This window comes from Solea senegalensis, linkage group LG19 (assembly GCF_019176455.1).
Source record: "Solea senegalensis isolate Sse05_10M linkage group LG19, IFAPA_SoseM_1, whole genome shotgun sequence".
Classification (NCBI taxonomy): Eukaryota; Metazoa; Chordata; class Actinopteri; order Pleuronectiformes; family Soleidae; genus Solea; species Solea senegalensis.
The window spans coordinates 20,986,136-21,005,277 of record NC_058038.1 but is presented as its reverse complement, the minus strand read 5'-3'; the positions used below and the strand labels follow the sequence as shown (position 1 = coordinate 21,005,277).

General features: G+C 42.4%; 1 protein-coding gene across 1 annotated transcript in view; it reads right to left on the bottom strand.

Annotated features, from left to right (window-relative positions):
• The window catches only part of LOC122785332 (transient receptor potential cation channel subfamily M member 4-like), a 33,481-nt gene extending 14,821 nt beyond the window's left edge, over positions 1-18,660 (bottom strand). Inside the window, exons 1-10 of the mRNA XM_044051077.1 lie at positions 18,550-18,660; positions 15,685-15,746; positions 15,302-15,479; positions 7,629-7,809; positions 6,714-6,883; positions 6,031-6,208; positions 5,162-5,226; positions 4,702-4,941; positions 4,208-4,310; positions 237-355 (exon numbers count right to left, since the gene is read on the bottom strand). Coding sequence (XP_043907012.1) covers positions 237-355; positions 4,208-4,310; positions 4,702-4,941; positions 5,162-5,226; positions 6,031-6,208; positions 6,714-6,883; positions 7,629-7,809; positions 15,302-15,479; positions 15,685-15,746; positions 18,550-18,618 — 1,365 coding nt within the window. The 5' untranslated portion in view covers positions 18,619-18,660. The remainder of the gene's footprint in view (positions 1-236; positions 356-4,207; positions 4,311-4,701; positions 4,942-5,161; positions 5,227-6,030; positions 6,209-6,713; positions 6,884-7,628; positions 7,810-15,301; positions 15,480-15,684; positions 15,747-18,549) is intronic.
• Between the last annotated feature and the right edge of the window lie 482 nt (positions 18,661-19,142).

Sequence of the window (19,142 nt, the reverse complement as noted above, 5' to 3'; positions counted from 1 at the left end):
ATTATCTATATTTATTATGTATAGCGTCAGATCACAACATACATGATCTCATCTGTACACAGTACGTCAGAAAGTCAGGAGCTTCTCTGTCATGATATTTATGGTGACATTTAACAGAATTACAAAATAAAAGTCTTTTAATATGTTACAAGTTCACAATAACAGACATATTTATCATAAAATATCAATCTATAAATAACAAAAACTAATGGGGGGGGTCAGGTGTTGATTCTGACCTTCCACTGTATGTCTCCATTGAAGAGCTCAGTTTTGGCGATGTCCACTCGATTCCAGGCCACGGCCAGTTTCAGCTCTTCAGTGCACTCACTCGCTTCACTGCATGTACGTTTACTAGCTTAACACACACACACACACACACACACACACACACACACACACACACACACACACACACACACACACACACACACACACGCACACACACACACACACACGTTACTGTCGGATCAACAGGATGTGAGTGAGAATTGATTGGTAATATCTGCAGAATATAAAATAGCACTGGAGTTAGCAGGTGTAGCACAAACAGCAGCTGTTGTTTTCATTTTTACATAAAACTCCACCTTTGCCCTCTAACTTTGTCATGACTACATGTGTATATACAGGAAAAGGCCAGTTTGCTATGCTAGGCTTTCATGGACATATTATAATATGTAATATAATATAATATAATATAACATAACATAACATAACATAACATAACATAATACAATATAATATAATAAGATATAATATAATATAATATAATATAATATAATATAATATATAATGTAATATAACATAACATAACATAACATATAATATAACATATAATATAACATAACATAACATAACATAACATAACATATAATATAATATAATATAATATAATATAATATATAATCTTCTTCTTTTCCTTTGGGCTGCTCCCTTCAGGGGTCGCCACAGTGAATCAACCTCCTCCATCTCACCCTGTTCTCTGTATCCCCCTCTCTCCCACCAACTAACTTCATGTCCTCTTTCACTACATCCATAAACCTTCTCTAGACCTTCTCCTGTCTGGCAGTTCCAACCCCAGCATCCTTCTACCAATATACTCACTATCCCTCCCTCTGTACATGACCAAACAATCTCATTGAGAGAGATGGTTTGGTCTACCACCATCTGTCCCTCTGTGTTCCTGTCTTGGATACCAAACCTGCCCATCACTTCTTCATCACCTCTGTTTCCTGCACCAACATGTCCATTGACGTCTGCACCAATTACCACTCTTTCACCTCTGGGGATATTCTGCATCACTTCATCTAACTCACTCCAGAATGTTTCCTTCTCCTCTAATTCACATCCCACCTGTGGGGCATAGCCACTAATAACATTTAACATCACACCTTCAATTTCAAGCTTCAGACTCATCAATCTATCTGACAAACTCCTCCTTTAGGATAACCCCTACTCCATTTCTCTTCCTATCAATACCATAGTAGTACAACTTCAAACCTGCACCTAAGCGTCTCGCCTTGCTACCTTTCCACCTGGTCTCCTGGACACACAGTATGTCCACCTTCCTTCTCTACATCATGTCAATCAACTCTCTAGCTTTTCCCGTCATCGCCCCAATATTCAAAGTCCCTACTCTCAGTCCCAGACTCTTGCCTTTCCTCTTTTCTCTCTGTTTCTGAACCGGCCTTCCTCCTCTCCTCCTTTGACTTCGACCCACAGTAACCCAGTTTCCACTGTTACCCTGTAGGTTATCGGCACCAATGGCGGTCGTTGTTATCCCGGGCCTCGACCGATCCGGTATGGAAGTCATAGGTTCGATTTGCATATCTGGTTTTGGCACAGGTTTTACGCCGGATGCCCTTCCTGACGCAACCCTCTGGATTTAGCCGGGCTTGGGACCGGCTCAAAAAGACACTGGCTTGTGACCTCCTAAGGCTGCATTCATATATATATAATAATACAATATATAACAATATATAATATATAATACAATATAATACAATACAATCTAATATAATATATAATATAATATAATATAATATACTTTCTGCATGGAGTTTGCATGTTCTCCCCGTGTGTGCGTGGGTTCTCTCCGGGTTCTCCGGCTTCCTCCCACAGTCCAAAAACATGCAATGTGGGGATTAGGTGAATTGGACACTCTAAAATGACCGTAGGAATGAGTGTGAGAGTGAGAGTGAATGGTTGTTTGTCTCTAGCTGTGTGTGGCCCTGCGATGGACTGGCAAACTGTCCAGGGTGTACCCCGCCTATTGCCCGATGTAGCTGAGATTGGCACAGCACCCCCCGCGACCCTCTGGTGGAGGATAAAGCGGTTAGATGATGACTGACTGACAATATAATATATATATAATACCTGTTCCCTATCCAACTCCAATCCAACTTTATTTGTTAAGCACTTTAAACAAACCACAATGGACCAAAGTGCTGTACAGAATAAATAAAAGGCATAATAATAAAAGGTTCAAAATTAGATAAAACAGCTTAAAAATAAATTAGAATCATAAAATACAATAAGAATTAGCAGCATACAATAAAAAACAATAAATTCTATTCAAATTAAAATATGTAAAATAAATAAAACCAAACGTCTCATGAAGTGTCAAAGGCCAAAGAGAAAAGGTGGGTTTTAAGAAGGGATTTAAAAACAGACAAGGACGAGGCCTGTCTTATGTGGAGGGGCAGAGCATTCCAAAGTTTTGGAGCTGCGACAGCGAAGGCACGATCCCCTCTGAGCTTCCGCTTGGTTTTAGGCACACTCAGGAGCAGCTGATCAGCTGACCTGAGAGAGCGAGCGGGTGAGTATGGATGTAGAAGCTCAGAGAGGTAGGGCGGGGCAAGGCCATTCAGGGATTTAAAAACAAATAAAATTGTTTTAAAATCGATCCTGAAGTGTATGGGCAGCCAGTGGAGTGAAGCTAAAATGGGGGAAATGTGCTCAAATTTACGCGTGCCAGTTAAAAGACGTGCGGCAGCGTTTTGTACCATCTGAAGACGAGCAATGGAGGACGCACTAACCCCCACATAAAGAGAATTGCTGTAGTCCAGCCGAGTGGTGACAAAGGCGTGAATGACAATTTCAAAATGTTGCCTCGAGAGAATTGGCTTTATTTTGGCCAGCTGCCTCAACTGAAAAAAGCTCGATTTAACAACGGACCTGATCTGGTTGTCAAGCTTCAGATCAGAGTCGATTTTAACCCCCAGGTTTGTGGTAGTGTGTTTTAAAAACGGAGCCAAGCAGCCCAGATCTACTTGGGGGGCCCCGGTGGTGCCACCAAACACCATCACTTCTGTCTTTTTGTCATTAAAATTTAAAAAGTTCAGAGCCATCCAGGCCTTTATGTCATCAAGACACTGAAGTAAAATTTTAAAAGAGTATTCATCGTTCTTTTTAATAGGCATGTAGATTTGACTGTCATCTGCATAGCAATGGAACGAGATGCCATACTTTCTAAGAATGGAGCCAAGTGGAAGCAGATACAGAGAGAAAAGAAGGGGGCCCAGAACTGAGCCTTGTGGGACCCCGCAGGTGAGAGGAGCCGAGGAGGATGTCGAGTCACCGAGGCTGACACAGAAAGTTCGATCAGCCAAGTATGACCTGAACCATTCCAGAGCTGTGCCCCTGATGCCGACCTGCTCCTCCAGACGTGAGATCAGAGCGTACAAATGGGACAAGCTTTTACTGCACATTACACAAAATACATCATTGTTGTTGTGAGTTTTTAAATTGCATTAACTGAGTGTAGTTGGAATTGTCCAGGGTGTGACCTGGTGTGACCCCGCCTATCGCCCCATGTCAGCTGGGATTGGCCAGAACTCCCCGCGACCGTCATGTGGAGGTTAACGCGGTCAATGATGAGTGAGTGAAGTTGAGCTCCATTTTTAGCCTGTTAGCACATGTTCATGCTAGTTCATCCGTCTCATCGTCTGTAACAGTGATTAACATTTCAAATAAATGTCATGATAGACTTTACACTCTTAGTATGGACTTCAGTCTTGTCATGTGACATGTGATGAAACATGTGTGAACTCTCATGTGTGATTTGAACTCACTAACATACACTCCTCTGGTCTTTTATTTTGAATCTGTGCATCTGTGTTCTTCAATGACAACTTAAAAGAAACTTAAAAGAAAGAGTCCACTGATTCAACACAAATGAAGATGACGATGAAGTGATTCACTGACTTACCTCTAACCAGAGCTCTGAGGAGAACTGTGTCAAAATCATCCAAACCCTCCTGATTCCCATGGAACACCGTGATGAGGTCTCTGCTCTGATAAATACTCAGAGCCTAAACACAGAGAGACGCAGCTCACAAATTATGTTTCAACCGTTTCTGTTCACACAGAACAATAATAATAATAATAATAATAACAGCAATAATAACAATAATAATAATAACAACAACAATAAAAATAAAAAGAAGAAGAAGAAGAATAACAAAGCCCAAACAGAGGCAGAATAATCATTAACATCAAATTCAATCACCAAAGGTTCCATACTGCAAAGAACTTTTAGAACAGAACTATGAAATCATGTATTTTTTCATCATGTCATACGGGTCATATACTTTCTATCACAGAAAGAAAAGGTTTTTCAAATATTCTCCAGCTCTAACAACGATGGCTGATGTGACAACAGTGCAACAGTGACACACACACACACACACACACTTGACTCACAGTGTCCACCACTTTCTCCAGCTTATCTTCAACTGGGAAGTGCTTCCAAACCTTCTCACGGACCCTCTCGCGGTGCTCTGTGCCCAAAGCCTGAGCAGCATCGCCATCTGCTGGAGGAGAGGTGGGACTGAGGGTAACAGGGCAGAGATTGCCCAGTAGCTCACTGATGAAGTCTGCAGCTGGTCCAGAACCAGCAAGAACCAGCCAGGGCGTGGCTTTCCTCAGAGAGGCATTTACCCTCTGCAGCACACCGAAAAAAAGAGGAGACGGTTTCATTCATGTTCAGTTTGTAAGTGAGATTAACATGTTCCATGTTACGTGTTGCATGTAACACGTAACATGGGTGAACATCAGTGGATTTAGCTCTCAGGTACAGAGGAGTCTCGAGTGTTAAACAGTGTCTGAGTGGAAACTGCATCACGGACTGTTTCAGGTCAAATACCAAACTCAGTTTTCTTACCTCCAGCATGTTGACGTCTCCTGAGATGAGCAGGCACAGCACTGGGATTTCAATGCTGCCGCTGCCTGGTGGTGAAAGCCGTCAGATGACGTCAGAACATATAAGACAGGAGAACTTTCACATCATATTTCACTATATTAACATGAATCACATGATCAGTTGTGAAACCATTGAGCCTCAAACCAGGTTGTCTTTGATTGTTTTTGGCTCAGGACAGAAACTCCCATTCCATGCAGTGTGAGAGTGTGAACCCTGAGCTGAAAGGTTCATCGACTGAGTAAGAAGGAGAGAACTGACCACGCATTCATTTCAACCTCATTAAGGATAAAGCACCCTTTGATAGATAATTGAGGACTTTAGTACAAATCTGTGGCTGTGGAGCGGCTGTCACCCTCATCATCTATGTCATGTCTGTTAGTTACTGTTAGCATGAGCTTCTATACCAACACTGATGACCGGGTCAGCCTGTCAGAACACAGGGTCAACCAAACACCATTGAAGTGATTACACTACAGAACAGTAACTATGGTGATGATGACTTTCAGCTCTACAATATGGTGAAAATTAATTTTCATGTAAAGGTTTTACACTGACGGTCATTCAGAGTCAAATCTGGACATGACGACATTTGTGTAATATTCTCTCATTGTTAGAACAAAACCAGAAATAAAGTCAATCATTACTATACTATTAACCTGTTGTTAGTGTAAAGTGTTTCTTTGTACTCTATCTTCTATCTTTTGTACTCTAAGCATGCTAGGAAATCACTGTGCAGAGTCTGAGTCTGAGATTAACACGGTCATGTAAGAGCAAATCACTCTGATAACTCACTCCAGGTTTGGAAGTGACAGCCCGTGGATCTATCTTACCCCAAATGCCAGTTCTCTGATGGGAAATGTAGTCCTCCAGACTGGCACGGAAGGCCACTTCTCCCCCGCGACGGCCAACACTCCCATCATCCACCAGGAGGAAAGCCTGACAGTTGTTGTCGAGGCAGCAGGAGTCACGGGACGTGTTCTGAACGTAGTAGCGGGCGGGAAAACTCCCCTTCAAACACACACATGTGGGATTCTGAGCAAGTTCATTCACAGGAAGGAAGTGTAACCCTTGTTTTCACTTAGTGACTTCTTCTAGTGTTATTAGAGACTTAGAGACGGCGACTGTGACGTGAAAGCACGGATTATTCTAAAGGTCTTTGCACACTGGTCAGGACAAACAAAAGGGCAAATCATTATGACACTGCTGTCCATGCTCTCCCTCCAAAGCAAAGAAACTAAATTATCAATTAAGTAGTACCAAGGTCTGTCTGCAGCAGAGCAGAAAAACCAGAAGAAAAGTATCATTTTGTTATTATTATTTTAATAAACTAAACTGTGATTAACGGATCAACAAATAACATTAATGGATTCCCATATTCACTGATATATTTCCATATACAACTGTTTCAGGGATTGAGTTCCACTTTAACAACAGGGAACACTAATGAATGATTTATTCTGTGTATTTGTGGGACAGGAACAACGTGCTCAGACCAACCTGTCAATACAAGTACCTTGGGATTGATGAGCTGCTGCCTGTTGTGCACCAAGCCCCAGGGAGCCACTCCCACAGCTATCACTTTTTTTTGGGAGAGCGCAGGAGCTGCAGCGGCGTGGTCCCTCACCGCCTCACCCACACAGCGGGACACGCCCTCCCTCAGACCCCCGGTTAAGATCCACGCTCCTGTGTGGACAGGACACAAGGACTCATACTGTCAGAAATCTAAATATAAGAATCTCTCACTTCATAACCCTAATGAAATGTATTGTTATATTTATATATGTATTTTTAATTACAAATGATAATATTAATAATAATAACAATAATTATATGATATAATTAAAATAATGATAATAATAATAATAATGATGATGATGATGATGATGATAATAATAATAATAATAATAATGATAACAATAATGATAATAGTAATAATGATGATGATAACAATAATAATAATGATAATGATAATGACAACAATAATAATAATAACAATAACAATAACAATGATAATAATAATGATGATGATTATTATAATAATAATAACAACAATAATAATAATGATCATAATTATGATGATAATAATAATGATGATGATAATAATAAGACTGTCATCCTCAAATAACCTTTTACTTAAACAGAATCAGCCATGGAGAAACCAGGAGCCAGAGTGCTGAGGGGCATTTGGAGTTATTTACAGATTCCGTCCATTTGAATGTCGTCACTCGTCAAACTGAGCCAAGTGACAGAATCATCACATTTACATAATCCAGCCCCCTCCTGGTCTGTCAGTGACGTCTGATATCATTGTCGACTTCATTATCCTCCATATGAGGGGGGTGGAGCCACTGGCACAGGGTGAAAGGTCGGGGTTCGTCAAACAGATGAACAACAACCCTAACCCTCACATTCACACCTACATTCTCACCTGTACTCTGTGCAGCCCGGACCAGTCCATTCCTCAGAATGTCCCTCACCCATGTTTTCATCTTTCCATGGCCCTCACCTCCAACCACAGACACCACCAGGTTAGGAGAAGGCAGGCCCCAGTGCGCCGTCATCAGGGTGTAGATGATTTGAGGTGGTGTGTCACATGACAGGCGCAGAAACTAAAACAGAAATGCAGAGTCTCAGAGATAAGGGATAAGAAATGGATGCATCTATGAAATGATTTTTAAAAATCAACCCCGCCGTGGTTAGAGATGGAGGACGCCTCAGCAATCGCTTCTCTTTAGAGTCTTTGTTCTGTCACAAAGACCAACGTACTATAGACAAATATGCAGTTAAAAAGTCCCTTAAGTCGGACGTCGTGCTCATGAGTCTGTTCTGCTCAGCAGAAACTTTACTAGAGCGGGTAACAAAAAAGCACTAGGTACCAGGGACTCACAAAAACTCAAGTCAAGTGCTACAACTGTATCATGTAGTTCTGTGGCAGTTCTGGTATATAAAGAACCAGCACCAGGTTCTCTTATGGTGGAAAAGGAGTCTGTGAGGAATTGTATCCTGCAGTCAGTGCACAGCTCATGTTGCGACCTGTTAGTGAATGTGTGGTCATTAGATCCTCAGAACTGGTTCCACCTGTGACTCTGCATTCTTCACTTGGAGTAAATGGGAAAGAGATCAGAGCAGATGGTGTTAGACGACGGTCACGTCACCACAGTGAAAATGCAGTAAACTGAAGAGGAACGTCTTCACGCCCGTTAGCGACGGACTCACGCGTCTCATTTCTTTTTATTTTATTTATTTTATTTCTCCTTTATTTAACCAGATAAAAGACCCATTGAGATCAAGATCTCTTTCACAAGGGCGACCTGACCAAGAAAGGCAGCAGCACACATCATAGTTCAATAAAAACAGGAAGGCAGCAACTGCAATACAAATATAGAAAGTAACAGGTAGAGAAAGGTCACAGTAACAATTTTAAGAACACAGGCACTGTTCGATGGATTTTTGTTGTCTATCTTTTAAGATGGAGCGGAAAGCTCCCAGTGAAATAAGAGCATACAATTTGAGTTCAGTTTGGAGGGTATTCCAAGCAGAGGGGGCAGAGAAACTGAAAGCTTTTTTTCCCTTTTCGGTCCGAACACATGAGGCAGACAAGTGCAAAATATCATTTGAACGTAAGGCATAATGGCTTCTGGTCCACTGAAGACTTAAATAATAGGAAAATAATAGTACTTAAATAGTACTTAAATAAGTAGGAACCAAGCCGAGAAGAGCCTTATAGACCAGAGTCATCCAGTGTGTGTAGCGTCTGTCAGACAGAGAAGACATGGAAGCTTTGGCATACAGTTCACAGTGGTGGGTGAGGCGGCTACAGCCAGTGATGAACCAGTGATGAGTCAAAGACTGTAGGCAACTGGCAACTGGCAAACATGTACACAACATCACCATAGTCAAGTATTGGTAAGAATGTCGCTGATATCAGGACCTTCCTAGCTCTGAGGGAGAAACAAGACTTGTTTCTATAAAAGAAACCGACCTTCAGCCTTAATTTAGAAAGCAAATTTCTAACATGCACTTTGAAAGATAGCTCCCCATCAATAATAAGTCCCAGGTACTTATAACTGGTAACCAGCTCAAGAGCTCTGTCATGGGAAGTTCTAATTGAAGGGATTTGTTCCATGGGAACAGATGAGTTTGAAAAAAACATTATTTTGGATTTTTCAGCATTTAAAACCAGTTTCAGTTTCAATTTCTCCAGATTATTCTGCACTGTATCAAAGGCGGATTGCAAAAATGTGAATGCTTGTGCAATTGAACGTGAAGCGCAATAAATGACTGTATCATCAGCATAAAAATGGTGTGGGGGGGTGGAGTGGCTCAGTGGTTAAGACCCTACCTTGTGTACCAAAGACATCATGGTCGCAAGTTCGATTCCACCCCTGGCTAATTGTACTTGATTCCATTGTAAGTCGCTTTGGATAAAAGCGTCTGCTAAATGACATGTAATGTAATGTGTGAATTGCATTGGACAAGTTTGCACACAGATCGTTAATATAAATTGTAAACAAAAGTGGTCCTAGGACTGAGCCTTGAGGTACACCTTTTGTGACCTCAAAAAAAGTGGAACTAACTCCAGCCATCTGAACACATTGTGTCCTATTTGCCAAATAATCTTTTACCCAAGTAGTAGCTTGTGTGGAGATTCCTTTTCTGATGAGAGTATCTAGCAAAATATTGGGATCCACAGTGTCAAATGCCTTGGACAGGTCAATGAACAGGGCAACACAAAACTGCCTCAAAGACATCATTTAAAACTTTTAGGACAGCAGTAGCAGTGCTGTGTTGCTTCCTAAAACCTGATTGAAGAGAGTTTAGAATGTTGTTAGATTCCAAAAAGTCCTTCAACTGATCGCAAACCAATTTTTCCAATACCTTCGCCAAAATGCATAATTTTGAAATAGGCCTGTAATTGTTCGCGTTTGAGGGTTCGCCTCCTTTAAGCAGTGGGAGGACAAACGCACATTTCCAAATTTTAGGAAGTTGGTTTCTGCTAAGGCTTAAGTTAAAAATACCAGTTAGAGGCTCAGCAATTAAATCAGCAGCCAGCTTTAGAAAAAATGGATCCAAACCATCAGGACCAGCTGATTTTTTGGGATCCAATTTTTCCAATGCACTACAGACCTCAAAAATAGACACGTGTTCAAAATTAAAAACATAATCAACAGGGGGATGGCTTACAACAGTAGAGTCGTTATTTAAAACAGTGTTTTTAAAATCACGATTTAAAGAATCAAACAAGTGCCCTGCTGTGATAAAATGTTCATTAAAATAATTTAGCATGGCACATTTATTAGTCAGGTGTACAGAATCTTTGACTAAAAAAGGTGGCAGTTCACTGGAAGTAGTAGTACCAGAAACACCTCTCACAACTTTCCAAACTTTCTTGGGGTCATTCAGGTTTTTGGTAGTTTCTGAAATATAAAATTCAGATTTAGCCTTCTTTATGAGGGAGGTGCATTTATTGCGGAGCTGACGAAACATTTGCCAGTCAACCTCTTTTTTTGTTTTTCGTGCTCTGACCCAGGCATGATCTCTTTCTTTGAGGAGGTTTCCAATATTAGTGGAAAACCAGGGATTATTTAGCCCCTTAAAGTGGACATATTATACCCTATTTCCCCCATTAAAATAGTTCCCTGGTGTCCTAATGAACATGTCAGTGACATGTTCCTTTGGTCAAAATACTATAAGGATGAAGCATCATAGCAGTTCAATAACTTGGCTAAACCCGCCCCTTTCAGAACGCTCGGTTTTCGTGCATGGTCCCTTTATATGCAAATGAGACACAGGCAAACACACACCCACTTCTTCCAGGGGGTTTCTGATTTGTTCTCTTTACAGGGCTTTACAACCCTATTCGTCTCCTCCTCCCTCTACTAGTTCTCTGACAATATCAACATGGCAGCATGCTCAGAAAACAGCGAGAGTGCTGTCACAGGAAGAGACGTCCTACATAAGGATAGAGCCGAACACTGTCCAACTGTAAATCAGTTAAAAACACTTAGGGACAGCACCACTGATCGCCAGCGGCGCGCGGCGAGCTGAATAAACTGCCGCTGTATGTGACTGTATCAGACCGGAGACTGTGCTCCGGAGACCTCGCCACCGCTGATCGCCACCGCTGACCAGCTCCGGTGCTCCGGCGAGCTGGCGATCAGCGGTGCTGTCCCTAAGTATCTATGTGTCGGAGGTCTGTTCCTGTGACGGCACTCACACATACAGCGACAGTTTAGGCAGCTCGCTGCTCGCTTATCGTTGTGCTGTCCCTATGCCCCTAACTGATTTTCACAGAGAGTACAGCACCGCTGATCGTCAGCGGCGAGCTGCATAAACAGCTGCTGTATGTGACTGTATCAGACTGAGTCTGTGCTCCGGTCATGGAGGACGTACTGAACAAATATGTTTAATTAGGACGTGTCAGAATGGTCAGTTATGAGCTCTATGTGACCTTTTCTTAACAATGTGTGTGTTTGTACGTCGGTGAAATACGTCCCCTGACTAAATACGGCGACCGCTGGTCACAGTCTGATGTGAAGTGGTGCGAACACACAAACACACATTTGCTGACTTTATCCGGCACATTAGCTTCATATATAAAATCCTCTGTAAAACACTGTGCTCCACTCTGCAGCCACCAACAGAACACTTGTCCCTCCGCGTTGACATAATACCGCTCTTCCTCCCTCGCCTGCACTCTCGCAGGGACAAGGTGGAGCTAAGGTGGAGCTCTCCAAGTAAACTTACTGGTGGGGCGGTAACATGCGCATGCTGCCGTCATAAGCGCAGGGAATTCAACATCGAGTGTTTATCGTCTATACTTACACTTAGGGGGACCACGAAAACATGACTGAGTATTCTTTTTCCACACTTTGGCGACTGGTAGGGCCTCCAGAGTCCCAAATATAAGTATTGAAATGGTTAAAAAGTTTAACTCTAAATTTTCGTAATGGAGCATGTTTGTTTATTATCTTCAAGAGGGAGATTCGTTTCCACTGAACAGTAGACAGATCGTGCAAAAAAAGCCTGCTCATGAAAATTTTTAAAATCTCTTTTGAGTAAAATTTGTGGTTTAGCTTTGGAGAGTTTGGCATTTCTGACCACTGCAATAGCACAATGGTCACTCAGATCGTTCCCAAAAACACCAACATCAGTATATTTGTGGGGGGCATTTGTTATTACTAGATCAAGGATCGTCGATCTAAAAGGACATTTAATGTTAGGCCGAGTTGGACTATCTATTAATTGACTTAGATTCATTGAGTCAGATATAGATTTCAGGCCGTCCGAGGCTGAAGACAACCAATCAAGGTTTAGATCCCCTACCAAAACAAGCTCACCAGAGTTTAACCCTGCGACACAGTTTTTTAGGGAACTTAGAGCCTCACTGCAGGCTGAGGGGGGTCTATAACAGCCTATAACTGTAAGGATCTGTGAGGATCGCAGAGGCACTCGCAGAACTCGAGACTGTTCACTGTCCTCGCTCCCAAATGGTGGAACGATCTCCCCATCGACATCCGGACAGCTGAAAGCCTCCACATCTTCCGCCGCCGACTAAAAACACATTTCTTCCGACTAAGACGACAAAAAAAAAAACTTGTACATCGCACTTATGACTAGCACTTCATAGTTTGATCTACTTGAAGCTCTTACTTACTTCTAGCTCTTATTTGTACCCAAATGTTTAAATGCACTTTTGTAAGTCGCTTTGGATAAAATGACATGTAATGTAATGTAATGTAATGTAATGTAATGTAAGGGACTGTCCTTGTTGAAATTGAAGTTTCAATGCCAGAAGTTCAAACTGTTTGCTAATAGACAAAGAGGAGAGGAGAGTAGCATGAAACTTATTTTTGATATAAATGGCTACACCTCCACCTTTCCTCGGACGATCACAGCGAAAGACATTGTAACCATTTATAGAAATATCCCAATTTGAGACTGATTTACCCAACCAGGTTTCAGATAACACAAGAATATCAGTTTCAGTTGACTGTACCCAAATCTTAACTGTATCAATTTTAGGAAGCAGGCTCCGGACATTCAGATGTAAGATGCCAAGGCCTGATCTGGCTCTAAATTCAATAGGGGTAGTAATATTTTTCTGGAAAGGGCCAGGGTTAGGCTGAACATTGCCTGATAATAAAAGAAGAGGATAAAACATTTTCGTTTTACATTAGAAGTTGACACCTTGTCATCAATATTGGAATTTACCAGGTCAAAAAGTGAAATTTCTGTACGAAAAGACAAATAAACATATCAAACGAAGGAAATGTACATGAATTTGTCCTGGCGGACAGTAGGACAGCAGCGGATGCAGGGCCAGTTTATCAACGGCTAATGGCCAGGTGCATGTCACTGACCTGGAAGGACCCCAAGGTGGACAGGGGGCGTGTCTGCGCACCCCACCACCACAGCTCGACAACACAGACCCACGGGAAGCAAACGAAAATACAACAAACAGTGTGAAAATTTGCCTCATTGTTACTGTCTCCGGATACACCGACAAAAGAAGAAGAAAACAAAAGCAACAATAAGAAGAAGTCTTGGAGCGCGACAAATGGCCCTGTTTCGGCAGCTAACAGGCTCCGGTGGTTAGCTGCTACAGCCAACAAGCTTCAGCAGCGAGCGGCGCACAGCCAGCAGAACCCAGCGGCCAAGCAAATTCCAGCTGCAATCGGCCGGCAGTCTCCCGTCGCAGGGGCCAAAGCCGTCAGCGGCAAAAACAGACTCCGATGCCTCGGCAGATCTCCTCATCGGCATTGGCACGAGACCCACCTGCCTGCAGCCACCAGACACCAACAGCCCAGCCTCTTCTAACCAGCCAGCGGCAGTTGATCACCTGTCTTTCGGCGAACAGCGGCTTTCGATCCCGGGAGGATCCAACCCAACAACCAGGGGCCAACAAAGATCGGGATCCGGCAAAAGGAAACTCCGATATGTCCAGAGACGCCGGAGGTCAGCAGCAGAAGCAGCTCCCAGCTCCACAACCCAGACCACCTGAACAGTGCCTCTTGGCAGAAAAAACACCTGTCGGGCAGCGTAGAGCACAACCTGGACCACTTCTGACGGCAGGCCCACAGCAGTTGGACAGATCCCTAGCGACGAGACAGCACAAAACGCTACACAGGGGTCCGGGATGGGACCTGCTAAGCTGAGACCAAAACACAGCAGCGGCAGGTAGGCTACCTGTGGTAACGCCTCCATGTCAGCCCCTTGATTTATAAAAAAGGTTAAAAAGATTTTAAACGGGACAATAAAAAACGTAATGATAAGTCATTAAAGTCGTTTTAAGAACCCTTTAAAATCCTCTTAAAACAACTGTGACAGATTAACGCGGATGTGTGCGTGCGGCCATCTTGGAAGCCTGATTGACTGACCTCCTCCCCTCCTCCACCTTTATTCTTCCTTTTCATCATCATCGTTTTTCCTTTTTTATCACTTTATTACTCTTTGAGCAGATGTTAGAGAGAATGAATTTTACATGAATTATAAAAACACATTTTCACATTTTGTGTTCCCACTAGCCACACAGACACCTTCCTTTGTTACACAACAAAGCAAAAGTATATCTGCAACATCTTCATTCTTTTTTGTCGTTGTGCACACACTTTAATTAGTAATAGTCAAGTTGACTCATTCTTATTAAGGAGGTCTCGCAAACCGACGTGAAGAAGAAGAGAATGTCAACATCAACGTCAAGTCCTTTCCAGGATTTGTTTGCATTTGTGTAAGTATATGAAGATGTTGTTGGTCCTCCTAAATATGTGTATTTGCCCATTTAAATAAACATATTATAGACAGTAGTTAAATGACAGTACTGTTTTGTGATGATAGAAACAAACACAGGAGTCTGTCGTTTCATTGATTTAAGCTTCTCCGTCTTTTATCCAGGTGTGTCCAAAGGGAATGGGCGGTGCCAGTTAGTTACTCAAGGACTGCCCCCCTGAAGACCTCCCTTGGGCCACATGCAAGTGAACAAACTTCATTTGTCTGGAAAGTTGAAAGTTCAATAAAACCGTACGTCATGTTCTAGTATTTGAGTATTGGTTATGGTTAAGGTTAAGGTTAAGGTTATGGTTAGTCTTGTGTGTCACTCACATGACTGTGTCTGCGTCCAGCACCAGCGAACTGCACCTCTCCAAAGGCGTCAGTAGAGCTCTCTGAGGAGTGATGTCTGCTCTCCCACTGAGTGACAATCGCTGAGCCAAAGAAGTCTGCTGTGGCCACAGAGTCGTGACCCTCCTGCACTCCACCACACTGACACAGCGCTCCATTACTGACGCACAACACACACACACAAACACAAACTTAGAATGGGTGTAAAATGGTGTCTGGTCTTCACAGACGTTCAGTCGGGGCTGTGCTCATGGAGGCATCGTGATGTTTTCTAGTGAAGGAGCTGAATCCACTGAATCATATATGTCCATCATTACAAAACGTGAGGCTGACGAGTTTATAAAAGACAGATGACGAGAGATTACCTGAAAGAGTCCTCGACAAACGTGGTGCACACTCGTCTCTTAATGATCTTGGGAATCCAGCTCTGTGTGCAGGAAAAGACGAGGACACAAACATCAGTCTCACACGTACTTATGTTACTTATGTGATATGTTACGCATATTAATGAGACACAATCTCAAAAAGTATCTCATAATAGAGAAACAAAGTCATAATTATGAAAAAGTAAAAGTGTCTCTTGACTTTTAATTACGACATATAAAGTCTATTATTATGAAAATGATTACTATACTAAATCATAATTATGAGATCATTTCTCAAAAGTATGACTCAACACCCAAGTTTGTGACCCGGTTGGAACAAGGTCTTTCTGCATGGAGGTCACATGTTCTCCCCGTGTGTGCGTGGGTTTTCTCCGGGTTCTCCGGGTTCCTCCCACAGTCCAAAAACATGCAATATGGGGATTAGGTGAGTTGGTCACTCTAAGTTGCCCATAGGTGTGAGAGAGTGAATGGTTGTTTGTGATGGAGAACTGTCACAGTTCCCCCCACGACCCTCATGTGGAGGATAAAGCAGTAGAAGATGGATGGATGCACCCTGACCTGTGATTGGATTTCTCCTTTCATGTACAACCTGTTCACTGATACAAAGCTAGAACAGTGTTTAAAGTAGACTGCAGAACCCTGAGAGGGTTTTGGATTAAAGCTCAAATTTCAGTTTAAAAAACAAACCTGAATATATGTCATAATATGATATTTTAATTTAATAAACACCCACATGTTCGTTTTAGATCTTTTTCCGATGACTGACACATCAACTGGTGCTACGTTTTTAAACGAAACTAAAAAAAAACTTGTTGGCGTTTTATCCAGTAAGAGAGCCATTAAAGATATAATAAAATAATGTTGTAGTTTGGCTGTAATAGTGTGTTCAGTTGAGCAAAGGTTAAATACAGAGCCATGCATCTCTTTAAACTGCACCTGCTTCAGTTATGACTGTAAAAGTAGATAAAACAAGAAGCTCTGTGCTTTTTATTCTTTGTATTTGTGGAATATAAAGTTATAGAAATCATAAGATTTACACAAAGTCAGTGTCATACAGATAAATTCTATGGTTTTTTTGAATGCACTGCAGGTGGATCGGTTCCAAGTTCCAGGTTTGTAATCAACTGCATCAGGAAGGAAACACTGGAATCAGAATATCTGTGTTTGGAAAACCACATTCCTCTGGTACAACAAATCTCCGTGGTTCCATGGTTCCATGGTTCCTGTCTGAGGGTCTGAGGGTCTGAGGGTCTGGCTAAACAAACCATTATTTCTAGGTCTGTTGTCTTGAGTGAGGCATCAAAAAACAGAGCACACGACAGGAGAGAGCAAGTTCAGGGATCAGCTGTTTGACAGTGACGCTCAGTTAATGTTATGTAAATGTTAGCGTCCACACCTCATATCCACTCACATGTAGACTAGCAGAGTCAGGAATGGAACCCACAACCTTCCAGTTGAAAGACAGTGTGTAGTACCACTGCGCTACCGTCACCCATGACCTGCTTTTGTTGATCGATGAAACCGACACAAATATACAAGATGCTTTATCTGTGTCGCCACCGTGGATCATCTGCCTCCATCTTGTCCTCTCCCGTGTGTCTTCTTCTGTTACACCAACTGTCCTCATGTGAGCTGTCCCTCAAATCTAATCCTGTCGACCGTTGGTTCTTCCAACAACAATCGAAGCATCTTCACTTGTGCAGGGACTTTCACAGGGAACTCACGTTAGCGTGATGATCCAGCTGTTCAACAATGTCACTCCTGTTTACAACAGAATCGTTGTCAAGTCAAGGTCACTGTCACACACACAACAATAACACTGAACTAAATCTGCCAAATGCTTCTGTTCCTGGTTCCTGGTGAAAGTTCATGCAAACGTATTCTTTAGATATTAGAGACTGAAGCTAGAGGACATCAAGGCAGTCGGAGGTGGACAGATGGAGGCAAAGGATTCGCTGTGTTGACTCCTAAAGAGAGAAGCTGAACGACAAAGAAGAAGAAGAAGAAGAAGGAGGAGGAGGAGGAGGAGAACACTGAAGCTGGTGCAGACATAAATAGCTCAGTATTTAGTTTCCTTGTGTCCCTGCTGCTGACAGTGAGTGTCCATGTCTCAGAGCTGCACACACAGTACAGTCAGTCAAACACTGAGCTAGCCCTTCAAATAAGCCCCGCCTCTTTACATTTAAAGCAAAGCTTTAAGCTGGAACTAATAATCTCTGCACATGCAGGAAGTAAACAAACAATACTGAGCACTGCACACAATGAGAACAACTGAAAACAGGAGGTATAGTTTTCATCAGAATGAAGGAGGCGCATTGTTGTTATTCATCCATTCCATGTCACATGACACGTCCATATACTAAACCTGGTTTATCACTAGTGTTTTCTGACCACAAACCAAAGTTGTCATTTATTTAAACACTAAAGTCACAAAACAACATATTTGAACTGATGGAGGCAGCAGCAGGAGCGGGAGAGTGAGACAGTTACTAAGTGAGACTAACTTTAGTTTCCTGTCAGAAACTGTATTCTGATACTGGACTGACACAGTTTACAAACCTTAACTCAGGCTTCAGAACAGACTGCAGCCTCAGGCTCTGACAAGTCTCAACCCGCACAACAGCAACAACAAGAAGAAGAAGAAGAAGAAGATCTACACGTCTGTGTTCAACCACATTCATGTAACGCTTCAGAACGCTGCACCAAAACAAACTGTGATTGACGTCGTTTCTATCTTTATCACCTCCTCTTCATCATTTCAGTCATCGTCAGAAAACAACAGGTGACGTCACGTGACATTCTCTCACTGCATGTGTGTGTGTGTGTGTGTGTGTGTGTACATACCTGGTCCTTCTCTTTCTTACTTCCAGCTGTGCCAGCCCCTCCCTCCCTGTCTCTGTTCAGCTCCCTCATGCTGCGCTGCCTGCAGAGCTCTGACTCTGGTCACACACTCCACTTCCACTGGGGTCAGTGTGTTCTCTGCTGCTCCGCCCACATCACACAGCACACACAGTGATCACATGTGACGATGCGTTCAGGAAACTTCACATCTGAATTTCTCTCTAAAGCTTTGATTTAATCTTGTCAGTTGCTGAAAACTTAACCTGAAGTTTAACCCAAGGACATGTTCCAGACACTGAAACATGTGAATGTGTGACTGTTGGTGACTCTCCATCATACCAGAGCTGAAGGACTTCCTGTTAGTTGATGCTTTATGAGACAGTTTCCTGGACAGACGACACTCACAGCTCCATGTTCTCCGCAGGACGTTGTCCAAACATTTTCTGAAGACAAGAAAGACAAACAAAAACCTGACCTTCCTCCAGTCACAAGTTTATCAGCTGAATGATGAAAGAAAGAAAGAAAAGGAAAGAAAAGCCTTCAAATAAGAGGGAATTTCACAATAAAAGGACAGAGACGAACAAACAATGAATATA